At 38.9% G+C, this 27,700-nt stretch overlaps 1 protein-coding gene across 1 annotated transcript; it reads left to right on the plus strand.

Moving 5' to 3' along the window:
* Window positions 1-11,628: 11,628 nt before the first annotated feature.
* sfrp5 (secreted frizzled-related protein 5) lies at window positions 11,629-26,350 on the plus strand. Its single transcript, XM_060924729.1, has 3 exons — window positions 11,629-12,513; window positions 20,287-20,364; window positions 25,279-26,350. The coding sequence occupies exons 1-3, from the start codon at window positions 11,982-11,984 to the stop codon at window positions 25,605-25,607; spliced, it is 939 nt and encodes a 312-aa protein (XP_060780712.1). The 5' UTR covers window positions 11,629-11,981; the 3' UTR covers window positions 25,608-26,350.
* Window positions 26,351-27,700: the final 1,350 nt, after the last annotated feature.

Raw genomic sequence — 27,700 nt, forward strand, 5'->3', positions numbered from 1 at the left:
CTGAGGAATGACATTTCCAAGCCCTGTGAGTTTAATTCAAAAACAGCAATGTACCTAGAGGTACAGTACCAGTCAAAAGTTTGGACATACCTACTCATTCATAGATTTTTCTGTAATTTGACTATTTTCTACATTGTAGAACAATACTGGAGACATCAAAACTATGAAATGACAGATGGAACATGTATGGAATTATGTGGTAAAACAAAAAAAAGTGTCAAAGTTTCATATTTTAGATTCTTCAAAATAGCCACTGTGAAGTCATGGCCTAATGGTTAGAGAAGCAGCTTTGCACTCAAAAGGTCATTGGTTTGAATCCCTAGACCAGCAGGAATGGCTGAAGTGCCCTTGACCTAACCCCTAACTACTCCCTCTGGATAAGAGCAGCTGCTAAAAGCCTGTAATGTTTACCTTGATTATGCTTTGCGCACTATTGGTATTATCTTAACCAGCTTCATGAGGTAGTCACCTGGAATGCTTTTCAATTAACAGGTATGCCTCGTCAAAAGTTAATCAGTGCAATTCCTTGCCTTCTTAATGTGTTTGAGATCAAACAGTGAATAGTAAATAATGCAAATACAGTAAATAGTCCTGTTCCACAACTGTAGCAATCCATATTATGTCAAGAACCACTCAACTAAATAAAGAGAAACGACATCCATCATTACTTTAATACATGAAGTGTCTTTTAATTAATAAAAATAAAAATAGACAAAATCCATTGAAATAGGAGGGGTGCCCAAACTTTTGACTGATACTGTCTGTACAGAAGTTGGACATACTCATTCAAAGTCTTGCCACCTTTAACATTTGTGTATGTTCTGAGTCTTGTATTTTTGTGTTTTGTTAATTGCCTTGACTTTTTCTTGTTCTTTGGATTTACCAAAGAATAGATTTGGATTTGGTCTATTTATGATTTTTGTGTTTGATCATTGTCCTTGTTTGAACTGATTTTTGATGCTCTCTTGAATTTTGTAAATAAATGTCCTTCTACACATCTCCTGAGTCCTGCTCATTATACACGGACTTGAAACAGTTAAAAGAGAAAAAAAGAAGAAGAAAAAAAGAAACACTGAATGCAGCTCCCTATCTAACATTGTGTGCTGGTGTAGTGATTTGACCCGAATCATTCTTATTATACAATTAAAACCTTGTGCTTTAATGCATTGCTCAAATCTGTTAACTATTGATAGATGTTAGATTTTAGCCCTCCAATCTAATACAGTACCATGACCTGAAATGACTGAATGGACCCTTCAGTAATGACACGAGTAATGAAGCTCAGTTCCTCTAATGAGTCTCTGGCAAATCAGTCATTTTCAGTCCATGACACTGCTGATTTTGTTCTAGTCAGCCCTCTTCACTGCAACTCCATCTTGTGGTTTATGTGGGAGATGAAGTTTGACTCCTCCACACTGGGCCTGGTTTGACCCTCAGAAGGGTCATGCTGATCACTGCAAGTAAAGCCTGAAATCCAAAGCCACGGCACATGTTTAATTTCGATTCCTTCCCAGCTCCTGGACTTCTTACTGTGCAAATTCTCTGAACTTCACCTGCAGCTGGAGGACCAGATACAGAGGAAATGGATAACAGTGATATGAGTAATGAAGCTCAGTTCCTCTAATGAGTCTCTGGCAAATCAGTCATTTTCAGTCCATATTGTCATTTAACCCTGAAGTACTATACAGTAACAGTGAAAGGAAAAATGATCAATTTATAGGACTTCATCCCAGATAAACCAGATTACCTTCAATTACATTCTGCTGTAGAAGATAAGGTTTTAATTGCTCAGTATAGGGCTGGGTAATATGATCATATAATATAGATTATAAAACTATTAAACTATGTTATGATAAATGTTTGATATATCATGGGTATTGTGGTATCTTCTGATAACTTTTTAATAATTGCAAACGAAATGGGCCTGAATGAAAGCAGATTATCTGATTTTTTAGTTTGCTTTTTTTAACCTTTTTGCATCTATCTATCTATCTATCTATCTATCTATCTATCTATCTATCTATCTATCTATCTATCTAATATATTAACATATTGGTAACATACAAGTTAAATTCTGGTGTATTAAAATTAAAATGGTGAATTAAAATCTGGTGTAACTGGTTTCATCTTGTTTCTGTATTTGATGTATGAATCATTTTACTTAAACATGACCAAGAAGGATTCGCAAAAGCCATAAAAAATTAATCATCCAACTACGCCACCAAAAGTATGACATGATGAAGGTCAGAGCTTGTTCTATAACTAGAAACTGACAGCACAGATAAACAGTGATTACACATGATTAATCATTACGGATAGCAGGAGAGCATGTATTACGCCATATGTAATCCATGATATTACTGCACTTGTGTGTTGACACTGTGCACTCTGTTGGAACGTCTCTTAAGTAGGTGTGAAGAAAACAGAAAAGACTTATGAGTTATCGTAAGTCTATACAAAATGAAGCGGCTACATGCACTACCCAAACCGAGCAAATGCAAATACTGTAGAACAAGAACTTGAAAACCAGTGCAGGAACAGGATATCGTCCAGCCAAGGAGAGAGAGAGAGGGAGATGTAAGAGGACAATGAGAATTTTAGTCTCTGTGTGCATATTTTTGTTATGCTGTTTGAAATTCACATTTAACTTGGCAGACAATGGATTATCATCATACCAAAAATGTACCGAGTTTTTATTTCTAAAGCACTGGAATATATATTTTGTTCCGTTCTTACACACATTCTTGTGACTTCAGCTCTATGAATTTCTAAAGCTTGTCTCACTCAACCTTTTCTCAACATAAAGAAGCTTAACCGTGACAGATTGTTATGGCAACAAAGCCCAGACCCACTTCATAGACCACAGCAAAAAGGAAATGAGAAGGAAGCAGTGTTCACCATCTGCAGGTAACACAGAAGCACTCAGGGAAAGTCTGCAGTTGTCTGGATCCGACTTTTGTTTCTGTTCTGTTGCTGATTTGCGGGTAAGAGCACTGTATTCATTTGTCCATGTTTCATTCCTGTGTTGTATCCTAATCTGCAAAATAGCCAAAAGCAGGGAAGTTCAATTCACTCAAAGTAAACAACACCCACCTCTGCATATATTACCAGTCAGGTATGGACAGCCCTGAATTTATATATTTTTTTCCATAAACCTCTGATAAAAGTTGAAATTTGTTTCTAAGACAAACGTAAATAGTGAAATCAATGCCCATGTACATATAAATTAATTCACGAAGCAAAATATTTATAATAGAACATTTGTAGTTAAAACAAGTAGTTTTAAAAGTAGTTTGAAATTAAATTGTTTCCTCAAACAACAAGTGCCTACTTTAAGAAAAGCCTCCTGTGTAACACTCCCCCCATGAAGCGGGATGAGACGATGCCAAGAGTGTGTAAAACTTCAACAGAAATACAGTTAAGAAGTTAAACTTAAAATTTAGCTTTGATACCTTTAACATTTTTCTTGGTCACTGCATCATCTCGTGTGTTGCTGTATTTCATAGTGTTACTGATATAATAACACTATTATTCAAAAATAGTACAAAATAGTAAAAAAATGGGGGAGGGGGTCTTTGATGATATATAATCATAAAAAAGCATTAATGCACTTTAAAACACACACACACACACACACACACACACACACACACACACACACACACACACACACACACACACACACATTAGTACTGTGATTTTTATCACCATGCTTTCGCAGTTCATGCAGGAATTGCTGACTTGTTGACATGGTAGCCCACGATCCTGCATTCCAAGTGCTCTCCCTCAGATGGTCTATAACATCACAAGATGAGATGTTTTTTCAATATTTATCCCAATGACTCTTGGAGTTTCCTTGAGCTCAGAGTTAACGTTAATACTTGAAATGTTACTGGCATGTGATGCATCTGCAAAAAGAAAATCCTGAAATAATGCTTATATTGTACGTAAAGCAACTTTTTTGAAATCAGCCTGAATATTTGCATCTCTCCTGATGATGTTCGCACATGTTTTATTGCTATTCTCCATGACTACACTTGGATCTCCCATAAAGCACGTCAGAGGAAGTTTCACATCCTCATCCAGATTAAGGCTTCAGAGACACACGGCACCTCAGGCCTTCTGCTCTCTTCCTGCCCGAACTCCTGCCTTTGAGGGCTCGCTATTCTCTGATCTGTCTCTTTGAATTCTGCTCCATGACCATGATCTTTTCAAGAGTCTTTAAAAAGAACTGCAACATGATTGGAGGGAGCACAGTCTGTAGTCAAGTGCATTGACCACAAGTACGCCTGACTTCTGGCTACAATTTATGTGTAGTGACCCTCAAACAGTAGCTTAAAGATTCCAAGACAGTAAATATTCCAGATTTCCTTGTTAAAAAAAAATAATAATAATAATAATAAAATAAAAAAACTTTGCTACATATCTACCCAAACATATTTTTTAAATGTCCTGAGAGTCAGCGTGATATAATATGAAACATAAAAGGCAACAGGGCAAATTTTTATAGAAAATATATTATTAATTTTTAATAGGTATTAACTGATAAATTAATATTATAAAATTGTAATGACTTTAATAGAAACAATATGTAATAGAAAATGTTCAGTAATATTTAACAGAAAAAATAGTTCATCGTTTATTTTAATAATAATATTTACTAGAGCCATTTTAGTAAAATTTTACTGAGCAGAGAAACATTGGCTACAGGCTGAACACCAGTGTTTGACAAGCTACTTTTCTGATCAATGAAATTTAAAATGACAACTGTTTTATCATCTTCATCATATTTTATCCATCCATTCCACTTGGGTAGGGCATATTATTTTGATAATAGCTGATGATAATCTCCATAGTTTAACACGTTAAAGGTTGACATGTTTTTTGTCTTTTAAAATATTTGATTTGATATTTAGCATTAAACTGCTCTCAGTCTCCAATCATTGTGAGCTTGTTTGATTTATCCAGTAGGTACAGTAATTCGTGTCACAGAAATTAATAAGAGAAATGATGCATAGTGCCCTTCCCAATTATTGGCACCCCTTGTAAAGGTTAGTAAAAAGGGTAAGCAAAAAATCCACCTTTTGCTGAAATAGCTTCATCTCACACTGAAAAAATTAGAAAGCTCCAACCTTTAGTCGAAATAAATTTATTCAGAGGAAAAACAAATCCCTCATCAAGAAATAATTATTTTCAACAAAAAACAGATGTGCCACTATTATTGGCACCCTTGGAAATTATAGTGAACACAATGTAAGGTCATTTTTTGTTTTATTTTGTCCAGCTGATGGATAAACTCATGTAGGTGCTTAAAACTTCATAGACAGATGGAAGGAACAATAAGAGATTTGATATAATTTGACTGTCATCCACATATACAGTAAACTGATATATGACTGACTGCATACCTGAAATGCCAAATCTTAATAGTGTAATGCTGACCCAGTAAAAATGTAGCCCAATTCTGTTTGTTTTTCTTTCATCTGTGTCACAAAAAGCTGAAAAAATGGATAAAAATAGGTTTATAATAATAATAGGTGGCACGGTGGTGTAGTGGTTCGCACTGTCGCCTCACAGCAAGAAGGTCTGGGTTCAGGCCCAGCGGCTGGCGAGGGCCTTTCTATGCGGAGTTTGCATGTTCTCCCCATGTCTGCGTGGGTTTCCTCCGGGTGCTCCGGTTTCCCCCACAGTCCAAAGACATGCAGGTTAGATTAACTGGTGACTCTAAATTGACCGTAGGTGTGAATGTGAGTGTGAATGGTTGTCTGTGTCTATGTGTCAACCCTGTGATGACCTGGCGACTTGTCCAGGGTGTACCCCGCCTTTCGCCCGTAGTCAGCTGGGATAGGCTCCAGCTTGCCTGCGACCCTGTAGAACAGGATAAAGTGGCTACAGATGATGGATGGATGGGTAATAATAATAATAATAATGATAATAATAACCCAAATCAGAAAAGTTGGGACAGGATGGAAAATGCAAATAAAAAAAGAAAGCAGTGATTTCTAAATTTACTTTGACTTGTATTTCATCACAGATAGAATGAACCCAATATATTTCATGTTTTGTCTGGTCATCTTGATTTCATTTGTTAATATACATCCATTCCTGCATTTCAGGCCTAGAACACGTTCCAAAAAAGTTGGAATGGGGGCAATTTAGGGCTCGTAATGAGGTAAACAATTAAATAATGATGTGATTTGAAACAGGTGATGTCACCAGGTGATTGTAATCATGATTTGGTACAAAATCAGTATCTAGGTAAAGCCTAGTCTTTGCTCCTTGAGGAGCAAAGATGGACCAAGGATCTCCAGTTTGTTAAAAAAGAGTGTGAGAAAATGAGTGAAATGTTTAAAAACAATGTTCCTCAAAGAAAGATATGAAAAGATTTGGAAATTTCGCCCTCTCTGGTGCATAACATCATTAAAAGATTCAAGGGAACTGGAGGAATTTTGGTGCATAAAGGGGAACACGCAAGCCTAAGTTGAACACCTGTGAGCTCCGATCCCTCAGACAGCATCAAGAACCATCATTCATCTGTAGCTGATATAACCCCATGGGGTCAGGATTACTTTGGCAAACCTTTGTCAAGCACTACAATACTGAGTTACATCCACAAATGCCAGTTAAAACTTTACTGTGCCAAAAGGAAGCTTTATATTAACTGTGTCCAGAAATGCTGTCGGCTTCTCTGGGCTCGGAGGCATCTGGAATGGACCATCACACAGTGGAAACCTGTATTGTGGTCAGACAAATTGGTATTACAGGCCTTTTTTGTAAGAAGTGGACATCAGGATGTGGACATCAGGACCACAGATGAAAAGAACCATCCAGACTGCTATGGGGTTGTGTCAGTGCCCTTGGCAAAGGTAATTTACACTCCTGTGATAGTGGCATTAATTCAGAAAAGTACATTGAGATTTTGCCGCAACATATGCTGCCTTCAAGACGACATCTTTTCCAGGGATATTTCAACAAGAGAATCTCATCTCATTATCTCTAGCCGCTTTATCCTTCTACAGGGTCGCAGGCAAGCTGGAGCCTATCCCAGCTGACTACAGGCGAAAGGCGGGGTACACCCTGGACAAGTCGCCAGGTCATCGCAGGGCTGACACATAGACACAGACAACCATTCACACTCACATTCACACCTACGGTCAATTTAGAGCCACCAGTTAACTTAACCTGCATGTCTTTGGACTGTGGGGGAAACCGGAGCACCCGGAGGAAACCCACGCGGACACGGGGAGAACATGCAAACTCCGCACAGAAAGGCCCTTGCCGGCCACGGGGATCGAACCCGGACCTTCTTGCTGTGAGGCGACAGCGCTAACCACTTCACCACCGTGCCGCCCTCAACAAGAGAATGCAAAACCATATTCTGCACACATTACAAAGGCATGGCTGGGGAAGGAGAGGGTGCCTGTCCGCTCTATCCCCAACAGAGAATGTGTGGTGAATTTTGAAATGAAAACTGTGACAATGACCCTGTAATGTTGCACATCTTAAGACCTGTTTACAGGAAGAACAGGACAAAATACCACCTGAAACGCTTCATCACTTGGTGTCTTCAGTCCCTAAACATTTTTTAAGTGTTGTGAGAAGAAATGGCTACATTATAAAATGGTAAATACTTTAGTGTCCCGACTTTTTTTGGAAATGTGTTGCAAGTATCTTGGGAAAAAAAATAATAAATAAAACAATAACATTCATGAGGTAAAACATAAAATAATGTGCTGCTGTATTGTTTTGAGTGCAATACAGGTCAAAGATTATTTGCAATTATTGGGGGGGGGGTAGTTTGAAATTCAATTTAAACATACTGTCCCGGCGGCACGGTGGTGTAGTGGTTAGCACTGTCGCCTCACAGCAAGAAGGTCCGGGTTCGAGCCCCGTGGCCGGCAAGGGCCTTTCTGTGTGGAGTTTGCATGTTCTCCCCGTGTCCACGTGGGTTTCCTCCGGGTGCTCCGGTTTCCCCCACAGTCCAAAGACATGCAGGTTAGGTTAACTGGTGACTCTAAATTGACCGTAGGTGTGAATGTGAATGGTTGTCTGTGTCTATGTGTCAGCCCTGTGATGACCTGGCGACTTGTCCAGGGTGTACCCCGCCTTTCGCCCGTAGTCAGCTGGGATAGGCTCCAGCTTGCCTGCGACCCTGTAGAACAGGATAAAGCAGCTAGAGATAATGAGATGAGATGAGACATACTGTCCCAACTTTTTTTCTGATTTGGTGTTGTAATAATAATAATAATAATAATAGAAGAAGAAGAAGGAGTTTGTTTTAATCTTTTTGTGGATATAACTGCAGTGTCTGTGACTCAGTGTATATAGAATACATGGTCAAGTTTGCAATGTGACCTGTAAATATTTTCAAAACCATTGCTAATATCAATAAATTTTGCTAAAACGATGAGCAATATGTTTAAACAGTTATGATATTGTGTTTTATTTTAAGAGGCTCAAATAGCAGTTATGTGAGCCTCTTTAAATAAAACAGAGTATAATAAATACAATAGACAGGAAGCCAAATGACAGCGTTAATAGCAGAGCAGATTTGTGGATCATCTGACTTGTCCTGTGCACTCTTTAAATATCTATGTTTACATTGTATATGAAAATAAACACACACCGTGTGAGGGGGAAAGGGCTTTTTTCACCATTCTTCATTTTTTATTCTATGATTCATTTTTTTCACCGTTCCCCTTGGGCTGCTTATCAAGCATTTACCGAAGAGCCTATCGAAGCAGCAGGCTGAGTCGAACCCTTTTTACAGTCACCCAAGCACTCCTTAAAAGCAGGTGTTGAACACTTTCAAAGGCCCTTGAACTTCATTTCTCAGTATTGGAATCTTTGTTTCACTTAAGTCATTATATGTACACACCTTCTGCATGCTTGTGACTCATGCTATCCTGAGCCTGGACCACAAGCTTGGTAATTTGTGTTGGTAATTTGACATTAACACTGAATAAATAATATTTGTGCATTTGATCTATTCCTGGTTACTAAGGGATACTTTTAAAGGCATTTTAATATCCAGCTTAACATTCCAACATGTTATTATCAGGCAGCTGATAATGACATGCACAAAACATTGCACAAATCTCACCATCAAACAATGATACATTTCATAAAGTTGTGTGTAGTTTTTCTAAAAAAAAAAGCAGTGTTTTTCCTCACTCTTTAATTTAGAACGGTGTCACACGGTTATACATATTCCAAATCCTTCATGGCCTGACAATAAACTCATCTAAATATTTGCCCTGATAGCATTTGTTATCCTTACTCGGGGAGAGCAGGACTCATTTAGAACTGTTGCCTCGATTATTGATTTTTCAAGGAGCAAAGGTTGAGGACACTTTTTCAACTAGACTCTGACACAATCTGGGCAGTAAAGTGAATTTCCATCAGTGAGAAGGAGTGACTAGAGCACAGGGACTCTTGAGTGCACTGCTGGCCAAGCACCATTTCCTTCAGCTGAAAGTGCAGAGGGAACTCACTTCTATGAAGTTGTCCAACAGTGATTCACTAAGACACAAGATAATGTGTTTTGATTTTCCTGTCTTTTGGGGTTTCTGTCTCAGTATGGAATAGTACCTGCAACTTTGAACAGCGTAATGCGGTAATCCTTTATCACTGAACTGTGTAAACCATCACGTCAATAAGAGTTCTTTGTAAACACCAGTCTCAGTGTTTTACACGTATAGAGGGTAAACAGCCTGTATAGAAAAGTGCCAGTTGATGAAAATATGGTCTTTTGGTTCCTGTTACTTTAGCTTAAGCTAGGGCTCAAGGTATTTCTCATGCTTGTAAAACGTGAAAGCTTTTCTTTTATATTCAGTAACGCTGTATGGTGTATAGTATTCATGTCTTATCTGTTATTTTTATATCTTTATATCTAAGATTATACACTACCGTTCAAAAGTTTGGGGTCACTTTGAAATGTCCTTATTTTTGAAAGAAAAGCACTGTTCTTTTCAATGAAGATCACTTTAAACTAATCAGAAATCCACTCTGTACATTGCTAATGTGGTAAATGACTATTCTAGCTGCAAATGTCTGGTTTTTTGGTGCAAAATAGGTGTAGAGAGGCCCATTTCCAGCAACTCTCACTCCAGTGTTCTAATGGTACAATGTGTTTGCTCATTGCCTCAGAAGGCTAATGGATGATTAGAAAACCCTTGTACAATCATGTTAGCACAGCTGAAAACAGTTGAGCTCTTTAGAGAAGCTATAAAACTGACCTTCCTTTGAGCAGATTGAGTTTCTGGAGCATCACATTTGTGGGGTCGATTAAATGCTCAAAATGGCCAGAAAAGTGTCTTGACTATATTTTCTATTCATTTTACAACTTATGGTGGTAAATAAAAGTGTGACTTTTCATGGAAAACACAAAATTGTCTGGGTGACCCCAAACTTTTGAACGGTAGTGTAAATATCCTGTACATTCAGCTATTGGAAAGGAATCAGTGCTTTGTGTATTATGGTAGATGACCTCCTGTTCTGGCACCCTGCACAGTGTATAATCTTATAGTAGGCATTTTTATCTATGGTTGAGTGCTGGATTTGATTTTTCAGAAGGTGTTGACAAACTTTCTATTACAGCACGGCTCGGACAAAAGTTCCAACTACAAGATTAATGTTTACGCACTTGTTTTAATATATTATTATTTCTATAGTAACACCAGGGACTTGTACAGCACATGCACCACATAAGCACAGTTGTTGTTGTTTTTTTCCAAGTGTGTAATTGTTGAAATGCTGCTTTAGCTGGATTCAGTTCTGTGTCAGAATTATCTTTTAACCGTAAATACTGTACATTACTTAGACTAATATATATAATAACATATGAGGAATTGATATAAAATCTACAGCATTTTGGTCATCAGTTTTAATCTTTAGCTGTTTCCTAAACTAAGACCAAGACAAAGTGTGAATTGGACATACAGTGCATTGAAATTAAAACATGGAAGACAAAAAAAAAAAAATCTGCAGTTCTTGTGTGAGGTCTATCAGTAAGATTGATATTATAAACTGTTAATGGTTAGTTGGAAAAGGCTGCAATGTGGCTGTAAGGCCCCCTGCTGCCGAATGCTTGCAGGCTAAAAGCTGGGCCCCCCATGTCTGTATGTGTGTGTGAAGGCTGCTGATAAAAGGTGACAGAGAGAAAGCCTGACTCTATTCACATCGAAGCCTGGCATTAGCATATCTCTAATAGCATGGCCAAACGTCCCTGACCACCTGTAGCTACACTGAATCTCAATGCTTCCCCAAAAAGGTTCTTCTTACTTACCACGTCTTACAAAATGGAAAGCTGGAAAGCAAAAGAAGAATGTGTGTATGTCTGTGTAGGTGCAGTATGTAAGGAAGAGCAACAGGCTGAACACACTCCACACACGTACTCTACAAACATATACATATATATTCATTCATTTTCTTTTTTTCTCTCTCTCTCTCACACACACACACACAGTTTGAACTAGAGGCCAGGTTGAGGGAGTGCCTGCAGGAGGGTGTTAGGGGAGGTGGGCTATGGGGGAGTGCCAGTCCATTCAGGGGTGCCGCCCACTGTAGAGCAGTTGGCTGTGGTCAGGAGAGGCGGGTCTTAGTCAGCACAGGAGAAGACTGTGGGAGGTGGAGTGGACTTGCAGCTTGCTAGGGGGCTGTCGGCTGGTAAAGCCAGTAATACACTCCTTCATATTCCTTAGGTGCATCTTAGAGAGTCTAGAAAAGAGCAGAGCAGTGAAAGCTGCAACTTAGCCCTCCTTGAAGAACCACCTGAATCACTGAAGTCAGGAGACTGCTGTACTGGAAGATTAACCAGGCAAGATTAACTGAGCAAGAGAAGGAATCGCAAACTACACTGAAAAGCTTTCCATTGATTTTCTATTGTCAATTTCTATTTAAAAGGAAACAAAGGATTACTGTATTGCTGCCCTCTTTAGCCCAACATTAAAAAAGAGAGAGAGAGAGAGAACTCAAGAAGCATGGCTGTACATAAGAGGCAGGTGTGTGTGGCTAGCTCACTGACGTTAGCACTGGGACTGGTCTTCTTCAGTTCACTCACCTTGGCAGAGGAGTACGACTATTACAGCTGGCAGTCCGACAATTTCCACAACGGCCGCTTTTATGCCAAGCAGCCACAGTGTGTGGACATTCCGGCCGAGCTACGTCTCTGCTACACCGTTGGCTACAAGAAGATGCGACTCCCCAATCTGCTGGACCACGAGACCATGCCTGAGGTGATGCAGCAGGCAGGCAGCTGGGTACCCCTCCTGGCCAAGCGCTGCCACGCAGATACGCAGGTGTTCCTCTGCTCACTGTTCGCTCCTGTGTGCTTAGACCGGCCCATTTACCCATGCCGCTCTCTGTGCGAGGCCGTCAGGAACAGCTGTGCTCCTGTCATGGAGACCTATGGCTTTCCCTGGCCTGAGATGCTCCAGTGTGACAAATTCCCCATTGATAATGATCTCTGCATCCCTATGCAGTTCTCCGGGAATCATGCCACTCAGACTCCAGGTACGACTCACAAATGTTTGAGTAGTCACTTTTCTTTTTCAAGTAGATTATTTAAAAAAAAAAAAAAGCCTGATTAGGAGAATGTTACTTACTAGGTATGGTAAGTATACATCAAGAAATGAGCCAAAAAAAAAAAAAAATCATCTTTCCTGACAAAAATGCAGTCAAGCTCCTGAGCACTATTGAGCCATATAACTGCTTGAATCTATACAAGAAACTATCTGTACTATATACTGAGGTAAGCTGATAATAATTGGTAATGATTTTACAAAAGAAAATAACTTAAAAATAAAATTATACAAAAACGTACAATACAAAAAATACACAAACAAAACCTCTATAAGCACAATTTAACCCAGTGAGTCAGTAATACTTGTTAATAATTTTATATAATATATATAGCACTAGAACAGGATAAAGCGGCTAGAGATAATGAGATGAGATATATAGCACTAAAATTTAAATATTATGAATTTGCCATTACTATAGAATATAACTAAGATTTGCATCAACAGCACTGAAAATGTCAGCAACATTTCTATGCTTGATTTCAAACACAGATTTATTCATATTGTGTTGAGTAATGCAGAAGGAATTAGACTACTAATAGATTACTGGAAAAGAGTTGGTCATGTTTGCTGAGACAAATTGAAAATCACTGACAGATCTGCTTATTCATTCTTTATTTTCTCTTTGTGAATTGTGTCTTCAGAAAGTGAAGGCAGGGAACTTAGAGTGTACACTTAAAGAGACAAAAAGTGCTTTGAGCTTTCACTATCTAAAAGTGAAATCTCATTTGGAATGTGAAGGGGCAACTTCTGTTGTGCTCTCTCTCTCACTTTGTTTAACCAATTAGCCAGGGCAGGGTGGCAATTACTGTGGCTCACTAATTAGTCTGAAGAACCATACATTAGTTAGCTTCATTGAACATATGAGGACCAACCATAAAAGAAAGAAAGTTGAAGTGGAAAGAAAAGGGAAAGAGCAGAGAAGGGGAGTGACATTAAGCAATCATGGGAAGTAAGCAGAGAAGCATGTTCTTTGTCAATATTCAGATAATTTAGCAAAACATGAAACAAAGAAAGAAAATAAGGGAGCGGCCAAAATGAAAGACATACACAATGCATTCCTTCCTTGTCCTGACAGAATCTGTAATACAAATTCTTTCAATATATTCTTCTGTTTCATATTCCTGTTTTTTTTTTCTTTTCTTTTTTTTTTCCAAGAATTGCATTATAATAATCAAAACAGAGTTTGACTAGCCTGGACTTGTCAACTAAAATATACTGTTTCCACATGCAAAAAGAAATTCACAGTATTAATGAAAATCCATCCATCCATTCTCTATACCGCTTATCTGTCAGGGTCATGGGAAGCTGGAGCCAATCCCAGTTGACTTCAGGTGAGAGGCGGGGTGCACGCTGGGGTTAACATAGAGACGAACAACCATTCACACCTATAGACAATTTAGGTGGGGTTTACATTAGACCGTATCAGCGGATCATCAGATTAACGTTTTTAAAACGATTAGTGTGCACACAGCAACGCCAATACACGATTCGCGTGCACATAGCAACGCCAATACACGGATACGCTCGGCTCCGCAGGCATCCTGCGCTCCAAATCACTCCGCCCTGAACAGCGAGTGCCCTCTGGAGGGTGCGCACTCCGGCCCTGCGCAGCTCACAGAGCGCGCGAGTGAAGTGCACGAGCAGTGATTTGGGACTGAGCCGCTGTGTGTGTGATCTCAGTGCATGTCGGGCATGCACGTCACTTACCACTTGCAAGTGGAAGGATGGCAAGTCTAAAGACAATCATAACTACACAATGGGCAGTATTTGCATCAGTATTTGCAGTATTTTCATACTTTTATACTCTTTAATGAAAGGTGATACAAGGCGGAAGTCCGCGCCGTTTTTCAGCAGTCGCGTCACATGACCAACGCCAGCGAATCAGGAAGGTGGATGTCACAGTGACGTTATCCAATGACGACGGCAGCTAGAGCTCAGCACAGCGTATCCGCGTATTCTCAATGTTTACACAGCACCAGACCAGACACGATCTGGATTGAATACGTGGACGCTGGCGGATTCCCGTTTCCCGGCGTTTCCAGGCGTTTTAATGTAAACGGACAGTGCATCCGCGAAGAAAACGAGACAGATATGGTCTAATGTAAACTTGGCCTTAGAGTAGCCAGTTGACCTAATCCACATGTGGGAGGAAACCGGAGCACCTGGAGGACACACAGAAAGACCCCAGTCAGCCATGAGGTTCGAACTCAGAACCTTCTTGCTGTGAGGCATCACTGACCACTGCACGTCCATGCTGCCCATAGGGGAAAATGTCTTATTAATTTTATGTTTATATATTAATTATCAATGTTTTAATAACCAAACTGAGGTCGGTTTCCCAAAAGCCTCTTAACGCTAAGAGCATCTTAACTAGGAGAGAGAGAGCATTCATTGTGCTGCTCACTCTACCATTTAACAATGCTTTTGGGAAGCTCGGCACTGAACAATAGTGATTATATAATGAAGATATGAAGTTTATCTTTGAGTGATGAATGAATATTTCACAAGTAAGTGAAGTGAAGGAGTGATATATTTTTCAACACAAGAAGATAAACTTCATATCTTAGTGCCACCCTGTCATATTTTTATATTATATGGACACATCCACAAAAAATACACGGGTTAATCAAAAGAATTTTAATTTTCAACTGGTTCTCCATTTTGACAACACACGCCTAGTCAGTGTGAAAACAATGGGAGCGACGTCATCAGAGTGAAATATCGGGAATTATGTCGGTCAGATCTGTGATGTATTTCATATGAAAAATTGTGAGTTTTTGAACACGAGAAGATAAACTTCATATCTTCAAGCCAACATGTGAGTTTCTGTTTATTATATGGACACATTTGCAAACAAAAAGTACCCAAATTTATCAAAAAAATTCATCGATTTCCTCACAAGTGAAATATAGAGATTTATGTTACGGTTTTGGTTCTCCATGTCCCGGATGTAGCTCGTATGAAAAATACGAGTGGTGTATTTCCCAGTAAAACACTCGTGTCTATGTAATATATGTATATATAAAACATGTTTCAGAAAACATCTGTCTGTGTGTGTCCTGGGTGACAAAAGGGGGGAGTATGTAACAAGTCAGGAAGTGAGGAAAACATCAATCATACTGACTTCATGCTGTAAAAATACAACTGTTCCAATGTTATAACGAGCAGAAAGAAAAACATTGTAATTGCTTTTCGAAATGAAATTCTTTTCGACACTGTGCTTCTGGTTTGAATCTGACCCCCTGCTAACCCCATCTATAAGCAGCTTGGCTTTGGTTGTAAAGTTAATCTCAGAATTCTCTAAGATTTTGATGACATAATTTTCAGTAATCTAATAAGCGCTTGTGTCCTTTCAGACATATTTCTGCAATGAGGCCTTTTAGCTATCCTGCAATTACATATGTTATGGTATAATACAAAGGTATGAAAGCCAGCAGTATACTGCGAGAGTAACATGTCACACCTGAGAAATGAGGCAGCACACAGTCAAACGCTCATACTGTTGTCTGTTTTAATAAAGGGACATGGTGACAAGAAACAAGATTGCATGATGATACAAGCACACATAATATAGAAGGGTCTGGCCTTTTACTGGCCTGTCAAGAGCTCCAGTACACAGCGAACAGTGGTCTAAAGCAAAGTGGAGGGGATTTTCTTCTGTGGTCTAAGGTGAAATCCTCCATGGCCAGTTCACAGCCAAGATCCAAGTTCCTGAATAGGTACCTGGAGAGTACCATGCCTACATGATGGATGCATTCTGGTAAATGGCATTTCTACAGTAAGGGAGCAATGTGGGTGGGTGGGGGGCTTCAGACATTAATTACAATAACAGAGGAACATTTTTTCACATGTGAGGCTTGCTCGGCCTCTTCAATCTAAAGCCAAACTGACAGAGCAACAAATGTCATCCTCTTGCAAAAATACGATCATCAATTTGTAATGTTTTATGTAATAAGTGATTTTATCTTGTACTTTATTGAGACCAAATGAGCCATAAAATTATGAATTCTGAACATAAATGAAATATTTTCCTTCATATTCTTGTATGATGAAGGCAATTGCTGAAAAATAATACCTAAGAACAAGCAAATAAAAGAAACAACAGCATGCGCCTACAGTTGACAAGACAACGGGGGGGGGGGGGGGGGCATCTCATCTCATTATCTCTAGCCGCTTTATCCTGTTCTACAGGGTCGCAGGCAAGCTGGAGCCTATCCCAGCTGACTACGGGCGAAAGGCGGGGTACACCCTGGACAAGTCGCCAGGTCATCACAGGGCTGACACATAGACACAGACAACCATTCACACCTACGGTCAATTTAGAGTCACCAGTTACCTAACCTGCATGTCTTTGGACTGTGGGGGAAACCGGAGCACCCGGAGGAAACCCACGCGGACACGGGGAGAACATGCAAACTCCGCACAGAAAGGCCCTCGCCGGCCGCGGGGCTCGAACCCGGACCTTCTTGCTGTGAGGCGACAGCGCTAACCACTACACCACCGTGCTGCCCGGGGGGAGAACACCTTCTGCCATAATGATAAAATCTTTTTATCAGGAAATATCCAATTTAATTGTATGTAAATTACTATCGTATGCTAGAAATACATATTTATTACATATGGCTTCATATTTTCCAAATGACTGCAAATAAACAGACATTATTCAATATTTTTTCAACCAATTTTACATGTTTAAAGAAATGTCAAGTAAAAATAAACTGTGTTTTTGATAATGAAGCTTTTCTATATTCTGGGTACGTTAAATAAACAATATTGAGTTAAATAAAATGGTCTGAACTGAAAGCTGTAAATCAGGTAATCTGCAGCAAATTCAAACGGTATCACTCTAACAGTTATTAATAGAAGCACTATAAATTATTAGCTTGTTCAGGGGTAGTCTTGGGTAATAAATTTTTAATGTGATCCATTCAACCTTAGTCACTTGTGCTCATTTATCTAATAGGTTTTTAAAGACGTACACAACATCCACAAAGGATAAAATCCTAAATGCTTGGCTGAATTAACTTTAAATAAATTGAGATGGTCTGTTCATGTGAGTCGATCAGTAAATCCACACAGAAACTCAGTTTGCAGAATTCCCAGTGCTAGCTCTTCAGGCACATGCTTTGGCTTTACTTCAAGAAGGCAGCCTGCCAATAAACCACCCAGCAAACGTGAATAAATTACTCTGCAGTTCAAATAAGACATCGCAGTTTCAAGAATGTGGCTGTCAGACGGTGTTAGAGACTGAAGCCATTAAGTGAAATGCCACAGTTCTCGTCACTCAGAAAGAGACTGTGTGTGTCACCAGCTGAGCCACTGTCTAGAGTTCTCAGGGGATGTATAGGAATTGCGGCGGGTTAATGCAGACAGAGGAGTTTCGCCACCACTCGCCACCACCCAAACAATGAAACCTACTGAACTTTAAACTTCATATTATCTGCTGCAGTGGCTGCACTAGTGACAGGGGTGATAAACTCTGACCCTCATTTTTCAACCTGGAAGAAGGAATTAAGGGGGAGTGGACAGTGGGGGAGAGGGGCGGGGGGGGGCATGTAACTGCTTAAACCCAGGCACTTTTGCTTTCTGAGGTGGTTTCTAGAAGTCTTGATGAGTGCTCAGTGAACAGAATACAGATGCATACCGATATCATTTTCCCCCAAAATCCTCAATCTCCAGGTGATAGAAAACAGCCAGTCCTTATCCAGTTGCTACTTTTCTGTTTGTTACACTCAGGTTTGTGGTTCACTGGATATGTAAGGGTTGATTGGGCAACACTCTATATAGAACCTTCCTTTAAACTTTCCTCCAGAAGTACAACTGAAGTCAAAATGGTGTAAAGTGTAGAAAAGAATCTAAAGAGTGTAAATCAGCAAGGTGATAGAAAATCTGAAGCTACGCAGAAATTATATACATCAGTACTGCTGGTGTTTGCAATAAAAGAAAAAATGAAACACTGATGAAAACAGGCTGTGTGTTAATAGCTTATTCATGTAGATCTTAGAAATAATAATAATAATAATTATTATTATTATTATCCGTAGCCGCTTATTCTGTGCAGGGTCACAGGCAAGCTGGAGCCTATCCCAGCTGACTATGGGCGAGAGGCGGGGTACACCCTGGACAAGTCGCCAGATTATCACAGGGCTGACACATAGAGCCAAACAACCATTCATACCTACAGTCAATTTAGAGCTACCAATTAGCCTAACCTGCATGCCTTTGGGGGAAACCGGAGCACCCGGAGGAAACCCATGCAAACTCCACACAGAAAGGCCTCTTTCAGCTACTGGGCTTGAACCCAGAACCTTCTTGCTGTGAGGCGACAGCGCTAACCACTACACCACCATGCCGCCCAATAATAATAATAATAATTATTATTATTATTATTTAAAAAAACACTTGGTGATTACTTACATAATATAACACCAGCTTATTAAGTTCCCATAAGAGTTTTTTTTTTGTCCTGAGAAATGTACAAAGAATGAAATTTCCAGTCATAATTCATTATACAAGCAACTAACAGTTCCTTGTGATATATTACAATAACCAATAATAACGTAATAGCGTGTCTTTCTTAAAATTGCATCTGATACAATCTTCCCATTTAAATTAACTGAGAGCACAATGACTTAAGAGGACAGCTAAGTGTTTTTCTTTTTCTTTGTCAACTCCTGTTAAAATCAGGATTGTATTGGATGTAGTTGTACGCTAGCAGGCTAGTACCCTTCTTTATTAGATAAACCTGGCAAGCCCATAGAGAACATTACTGTAACACATTTCACATTCATCAAATTATTTATAGCCACATCGACTTTCATTTGTTGAACAAACCTTCTTGAGTTTGTGGAAGAAGTCTGAAGTGACTCATTGCAGAGGAAATCAAACATCCAGTTGCCTGAAGCATTCCCTCTCATTATTATTCTGAAAGTTACGGATTAAGCACTATTAGCCCTGGCCTTTAGCCCCTTTTTTGAGAACAGCAGTGGTGCGCTTTACATGCCTCCCTGTCTCTCTGCACAAAACGAGACCCCATTAGAATGCACATACACACACAAGGGTCGCTGTGAAAGCACAGCAGCCTCTGTGTCTGTAAAAAGTCATAGCTGAAATAATACATTATATATTCGACCTATGGTTTAAAGGGCATCAATATAATCTTTTCCATGAACTGACATTTACAAATTACAATCCTCTCCATTCTTGCATATGTCAGATTTGTTCTTGTTATTGGACCTACCAGAAGAGAAATGCATGACTTCAGTTGTCACTCAGTAGTTGGTTGAAAAAATTCAGAATAGTGCACTTTTTCTGTGGCAGCCTTTTTTTTTTTTTGCCATGCCTGTGCACTAAAAATATACACATATCTAAATTCAAACATTTTCACCACCTTAATTGCAAGCCAAGCATTGCACCAGACTCCTGTTCTGTGTATCCTCCCCACAGAAAATAGCATCTGACAAGACGAAAGTCAAAAAGTGTTTACAAAGTGGTCAGTACTTCTGTGAAGCTGACTGCAGACCCACATCTCCCAACAGTTGAATTATACAAGACCAAATATTGTGTCTGTCTTGTATGATGGACATAAACCCAGTGTGTTAATCAAATCACACACAAAAAGACAAAGTGGGACTGACATATCATTTTGAAAACAGTCATTTTATCTGTTAAATCACTGTATTTTCTTTTTTTCTCCTGGCAGCTTCAAAAGCATGTCCACCCTGTGATAACGAACTGAAAGCTGACACAATAATGGAGCACTACTGTGCCAGTGACTTTGGTAAGTAAGACTCTAGCATTCACACACACACACACACACACACACACACAGAGAGGTAGACACATTGATAGTTCCCATAGTATTGCAAAATATATATATTTACACCTTAGTATTTGAATTCTTTGTTAAAAATGCTGTTCAGGAAAAAAAAAAAAAACCAGAGTTGTTTACCTGCTCAACTAATTTCTCCAAAATGAGAAACATACGCTGTGTGATTCGCCAACATTCATGAGAGTGGTGCTTTCTGTCATGCAGGAAAACTTGTAATACTGTTGATGTTATTGGATGTAAAAGAGGCAAACAATATAATCATATTAAATTAATAATATAATAAGCATATGGTAATATTATTATTACTATTATTGCATATTAATAATTTTTAAATAATATGTAACTGTGTTTCACATTGTTTAAGGACCAAAATCTCTCAAGTGTACTAGCTGAAGGTTTCTAAAGTCTGTCTGAGCCCCCAGAATGTCTGGTACTGACCTATTAGAGATGGATCTCGAAAAATCTGTTTTTCTCTGTTCAGAGTTGGCGAAAGAAAGGTTCAGAAAAGCCTTTATAAAGTAAATGCCATGAAGTGGCTTCATTCTGTTAGTTGTCTTTGGCTATGCGGTTTGTTGCAATTGGATATAGTCACCTAGTTTTGTATATAATCACATTTAAGTATGACAAATTACTTGCTCCAGTGTGTTGAGTAGGAGGATTGACTGTTCCATACTTGCAGACATTTGGACAGACAGCAGTCATTTTGAATAAATATTTGTGACTGCACACAAGTAAATGTCCCAGTTAATCACTTATTTCAAAATAAGCCCAATTAATAATGCTTTGCTCACATTTTCCTGTTACATAAAAACATTTAACATGAATTCACTGATATTTTGATATATTTCTTCGGTGGTCTGCACATAAATGCAGTACAGTATTATGTTTCATAACTGTATGGTCTATTTAATTTACTTGGATGTTATAAAAATTAATTTTTTGGAGTGTTGCTTCCAGTTACCACAAGGAAATAACATTCACTACATCAGGAGTTCTGTGCTCAATGGAGAGCCAACACAATTATCCTTATGAAGGCCATTACTAAAAGGAAATTATTGTTCAGCTGTCTTAATTGGCCAGTGAACAACATTCTTACTGTCCTGTTTTATTTTGCATGTTTGAGCCTAATTATGTGACTCAAACAGAACCATTTCAATACTTCTACAATTTTCTCACTATTCAGAGTGAGACACAGCTACTCATGGGCAAGAAATATCAATGAATGAGATCAGTGAAGGTGATGTTTCGTGTACTGCAATGCACAATACACAAGTTATGTGATATTACCTGCAATAATATTTTCTGAAATCCTCTATGGTACTAGCGTTTTTATAATTCTTGCTGATTGTCACTAGTTTCCATTGCAGTTTTGTGCACAATAGAAGCGATATTTTAGAAATTTTGACAGAACACAGTTACGAATGGTCTGTGTTTCCCTTAAGTGATGTTATGAGAATAAAGATGGGTTTTCTCCTCTTGTGATAGTTCCTCCTCTCGCGATAGCTCTTACAGAGCGCTCTTTGTTCAGAAAGATAGTGTTTCCATTTGCTCTTCTTGTCAGACATGTGACTTAAATGCAAAAAAAATTATTTCCATTTCAATTTTGCAAATCATGTGAAAAACCATCTCATGCAAGCATAAAAACTTTTTGCGACACTTGATAATTTTTTTTAATTCACATGTTTCCATTACTCGTCTTTTTAGTTCGATATTTCAAATTGCACATTAAGCAGGTTAATGGAAACATGGATACTGTTTTCTCAGTCATTTTCATAGTAATTCACATAATTTCAGAGTAAGGGGGTGGGGGGTAAATTTACAGGCTTCTCACTTACCTTAAATCAAGTAGATCAGCCAAGACATGTCTCTACTGGAGCTACAATACTACTGTGGTTAGTAGATAATGAAATTATAGCGTTAAGCATAAAAAAAAATCCCTGAATTATTCTTTAAAATTAATTCCTTTTTAATAGCTCGACAGGGGTCTTTCTGTGTGGAGTTGGCATGTTGTCTGTGTGGGTTTCCTCTGGGTGCTCTGGTTTCCCCCACAGTTAACTGGCTACTCTAATTTGCCCATAGGGGTGTGTGTGTGTGTGTGTGTGTGTGTGTGTGTGTGTGTGTGTGTGTGTGTGTGTGTGTGTGTGTGTGTGTGTGTGTGTGTGAATGGTTGTTTGTCTGGGAAGCCGTGACAGGCCTAGCAAGCTGGCAGTAGATGAAGCGTGCTCTTGATAAATGCAGACAGGCTCATAAGAGGCTGGCAACAGACAGGCCAATTAACCTATAGGGCATCAGGATAAAAATTAAATAAATTAAAAAAACACTAATGTACCAATGAGTTGAAGCAAAGTTTTTAGATGCTAACAGTGTGTTTGAGATAACTAAGCCTGAAAACCAGTATCTTCCTCTTACTATTACTGGGAACTAGGCTGCAAAGTAGTTTTAATTATATTTGGCAATGAATAAGCTCTTTTGATAAAAGTTAACCAAGATTTTGGGCATTGGTACATCTGCTATATTGTTGAAGAAGAAAAAAAAATACTTTCTCAGGAACATGATCTGTTTCTGCTCAGAGTGAATACCTCTCCCTACCTGCATTCATCAACCCACTCCATCAGACCAACCAGCCCCAATTTAGACCAGCTCTTGTTTAAAAAGTAAGTTCAGCTTGTCATCACAATGTTGCCCAGACCTGCTCATACTCACGGAGCATTATAGCTGATGGGCAAGTATTAAAATCAGACCTTATGTATAGTTAAACTCTGGATTGTAAGCTAATTTAAAATGCAGCGTAACTCTATAAGATTACAGAATTCCCCATTTTATTAGTGCTTAATATGATCCGTGGTTTTTGTGGCATCCAGATTGTCCTACTCTGTTCTTTCTACCTTCCCATACAGAATGTGTGGGGCATCTAGGTTTGTTTGTTTAGCTATTTTGTTGTAATGTATGCTCTATAGTTTTGCGTTCTGTCGGATATTTCTGACTAAAATACTACTGTTGAAATAATGTTTATGCTGTTGCCAAACCGAGACGAGAAGAAAGTTAGAAATCTGTCTTTGCCCTGGTGAAGCCACTTAAACCTCTCGTGTCAATGAAAAACAAGTGGGAATGAATAACTTAATCCACCACCAATAACATAATTTATGTGTTACTATATGTATGCATGTTTGTTCATTAAGATATGTACTAGAAATAGTATTGTGTTACTAAACATACATCACTGAGTGGATGATCAGTATCATGCAAAATGGTTATTTTAAAATTTTGAGATATACACTGATCAGCCATCACATTAAAACCACTGACATGTGAAGTGAATAACATTGATTATCTCATTACAATGGCACCTGCTATGGTATCTGGCACCAAGATGTTAGCAGCAGCTCCTTTAAGTTATGTAAGTAGTGAGGTGGGGAGTCCATGGATCAGACTTGTTTGTTCAGCACATCCAACAGATACTCTGTCAGATTGAGATCTGGGGGAATTTGGAGGCCAAGTCAACACTTTTAATGCTTTGTCATGTTACTCAAACTATTCCTGAGCAATTTTTGCAGTGTAGCAGGGTGCATTTACCTGCTGAAGTGGCCACTGCCATTAGGGAACACTGTAGACATGAAGGGTTGTACTTGGTCTGTAACAATGTTTAGGTAGGTGGTACATGTCAAAATAACATCCATATGAATGCCAGGACCCACAGTTTTCCCCAGAACTTTGCCCAGAGTATCACACTGTCTCCATTCATCAGACCTTCTTCCATTGCTCCATGGTCCAGTTCTGATGCTCACATGCCCATTGTAGGAGCTTTTGGCAGTGGACAAGGGTCAGCATGGGAACCGGTGTGTGACTACACAGCCCCATATGCAGCAAGCTGCAATGCACTGTGTGTTCTGACACCTTTCTATTTTAGCCAGCATTTTTTACACCAATGAGTGCTACAGTAGTCTTCACTCCCCACATGCATCAATGAGCCTTGGGTGCCCTTGATCCTGTCACGAGTTCACCGGCTGTCCTTATTTGGACCATTTTTGATTGCCCAGTTTTCTTGCTTGCAACACATCAGTTTTTGAGAAATGACTGTTCACTTGCTGCCTAAAATATCCCACTCCTTGACAGTTGCCACTGTAATGAGATACTCAATGTTATTCACTTCACCTCTCAGTCATTTTAATGGTTTTAATGTTCCATTTTATATAAGAATATATATATATATATATATATATATATATATATATATATATATATATATATATATATATATATATATATAATACACACAAAATAATTGCACATTTTCCTTTTCCTTTTCCCTTCATGATGTAAAAAGCAGCATTACCTGCAATCAATTTCGTGGTATATAAGTCCTCATAATTTTCGCGGACAATACATTTTCCTTGCTTGTGTAAGGTTAGGAGCTCAGGTTCTGTAGAAGGGCAGTGAATGAGGTGGGGAAGTGCTTGGGCCACTGTAGGAGTGTTTCACATCTGTCTTTGAAACTTTCCATTCGTCTCTCTGTCCTGTCCCACGTGACTGCAATTAATGCCATCCATGGTTAAATGATGCTCCTCTGGGGAGGTGTAAACTATTCTAATGAACGGGATAGCCCAGGATGTTTCTGTGTGCTTATCGTGAAGCGTCTTGCTGCTTGAGATAGTACAAAAGAATGGAACCAGTATGACGGTGGAAGCCCTGAAAGGAATGAGAAGATTTCCCCTTTTTTTTCTGTGCAAACATTTAAAGACACACACACACACACACACACACTTTGACTGACATGACATATTGATATTGTTGTTCTTTTGTTCTTTGCCATGAAGTGAAAGTAGTTTGTTTTTCAAAGATTTAATCATTTCATGTCTCCTCTAGCACTTAAAATGAAGATCAAGGAAGTGAAGAAGGAGAAAGGTGACCGCAAGCTTATCGCAGCTCAGAAGAAGAAGAAGGTTCTCAAGATGGGGATCCTGCGCAAAAAAGACCTGAAGAAGCTGACACTGTACATCAAGAATGGAGCAAATTGCCCTTGTTCCCAACTTGACAACCTTGGGAGCAGTTTCCTCATCATGGGCCGCAAGGTGGACCAGCAGCTACTGCTCATGTCTATTCACAAGTGGGAGAAAAAGAGCAAGGAGCTCAAGTATGCCCTCAAATACATGAAGTCTCAGCAGTGTCCAACATACCACACCGTCTTCCAGTGATCAATAACTATATAACTCAACTCCGCTCACTCAAAGCTTTCCAGTCCCCCTCCGCAATTACCGCATACATTTTATTCAGCAGTTGGCTTTGGGAAGCACTCATTGCTAATGGTTTGATATTTCAGCAATCTTCATTTCTCTATCTATAAAATGTACTCATTTACCTTTGTTAGAGCAGAGGATAAAATATCATTCCAAAGAACAGTCCCAGGTGAAATTTCGTGTGTGTGTATGTGTGTGTGTGTGTGTGTGGTAAGTGATCCCACATCAGGAGGGATAAGAAAGATGTAGGAGCCAATTTGGGCTGATCATGTTAATGTCAGAGTGAGGAAAAGAACAATCAGTCAGTAAATATTAGATTAAAAGACAAATAGCTTTTCTGTTAATCTTTTATTTTGTAGATATGGATAAAAATGTTACACCATAAACCATGTAGATAAGATTATGGTTATGAAAATGCTTCTAAAATGTGGGAACAGCACAAACATGGTTCACACTGAGAAAGAGGACTGACTGCAGTTATTCATGATTGTTGGTCGGTGGGATTATGAGTAACACCTGCATCACTTCCCTGTTCTGAGAGTGTCTCATACCAGCCAGTTGAATGGCAGACTCTGGACTGAACCTCGCAGTTTGGTTGGTGAGCTCTCCGATGTCTTTTTATACTTTGTTCTTTTAAATATTCATTTTTACTGAACTTATTATGACTTACACTTCTAAGGAATAAAAAAGAAGGAAACATCTGGTAGGCATATCATTTAAATTCCTTGTTGCTAAAATAAATGATAAAAATCCTTATGCTAGAAGTGTCATTAATGACATTAATGGGTTACATTTTAAAGCAGATATTATGCTTGTTTTGACCATCATTAAATCATATAAAGTTTATCACAAGATAAAGAATAGAAAGAGAAAATCTGACACTATTTAAAATAGCTACAACATACACTATATGGCCCAAGCTTTGTGGACACCTGACCATTGCATCCATATGTGAACACTTTTAGGATGAACTGGAATGCCAACTGTCCACCGGGCCTCCTTGCCCAACATCAGTGCCTGACCTCACTAATGCTCTTGTAGCTAAATGAGTACAAATCTCTATAGCCATACTCCAAAATCTAGTGGAAGGCTTTCCAGAAGATAGGAGGTTATTATAACAGAAAACGGGGACTACATCTGGAATGGGATGTTCAAAAAGCACATATGGGTGTCATGGTCAGGTGTCTGCATACTTTTGGCCATATAGTGTACCTTGCCATGTGTCAATCTATTCAGAGAATGAAACGGACCAAATTAGAAGAGACCTGTCAGTCAATTTGTTTGCTCACTCTTCCATTTGTGAAAGCTGAAACATCAGAATTGGTAGATTATGGCCTTTAGTATGAGCACTCAGCTGGCATTGTGCTAGTTATTCTCCATCACAACTGTCTACAGATCTGTCCAGTGCACACCAGGACCCTGGTCTGTCGTTAGCCTTCTGGTTGAACAGACTAACACAATCATACATGCAGTCCCATGCTCATATTTAACTGATGTTCGAAGTATATTAATGATGAAGGCTGAAATGGGGCATGAGAATTGTCCTTTTCAAGTAATGAATTAACCTACTGGAGCCACTGGGTTGTAACACAAAACACTGTAAGTACACCAGACACATGAGAACTAAATCAGTCGTATAAAGCTTAAAGCAAGAATGAAACTACAAATTATCATATATCTGTTAGACTGGGAAAACCCAGACTATGGAATTATGGAGAACAGCCAAAAATAATGAAAAAGTTGATTTTGAACAAAATTATACTCTCTGATTTAAGAAAACAAATACATTTTAGAAAAACAAAGTGGAAATGTCTTTATTTAGGTTACTTTCTACCCTTGTGTTGACTGCCTGCGGAGATCACGTCAGCTAAGGAGCCACTTTAAAGTGATTAACCAGGAAATTTGAAATTACAGGGTTATGAAATGTCATCATTATACATTAATACAAGATGTTCTAGACAAAAAAAAAATTAAGTGAACTTTAGCTTAAAAAACATTAAAGTTCTAACATCAGTCTGTTGGGCCATTTCCCCGGGCGCGGCCATACTGGA

The sequence above is a fragment of the Neoarius graeffei genome, chromosome 7, assembly GCF_027579695.1.
Source record: "Neoarius graeffei isolate fNeoGra1 chromosome 7, fNeoGra1.pri, whole genome shotgun sequence".
Classification (NCBI taxonomy): Eukaryota; Metazoa; Chordata; class Actinopteri; order Siluriformes; family Ariidae; genus Neoarius; species Neoarius graeffei.

Bases quoted from the DNA above. Each gene is read 5' to 3' on its own strand.
- sfrp5 (XM_060924729.1), top strand. From the start codon at position 11,982: ATGGCTGTACATAAGAGGCAGGTGTGTGTGGCTAGCTCACTGACGTTA. The intron at 12,514-20,286 runs GTACGACTCACA...TTCTCCTGGCAG, and splicing joins TCATGCCACTCAGACTCCAG to CTTCAAAAGCATGTCCACCC. The intron at 20,365-25,278 runs GTAAGTAAGACT...TGTCTCCTCTAG, and splicing joins CTACTGTGCCAGTGACTTTG to CACTTAAAATGAAGATCAAG.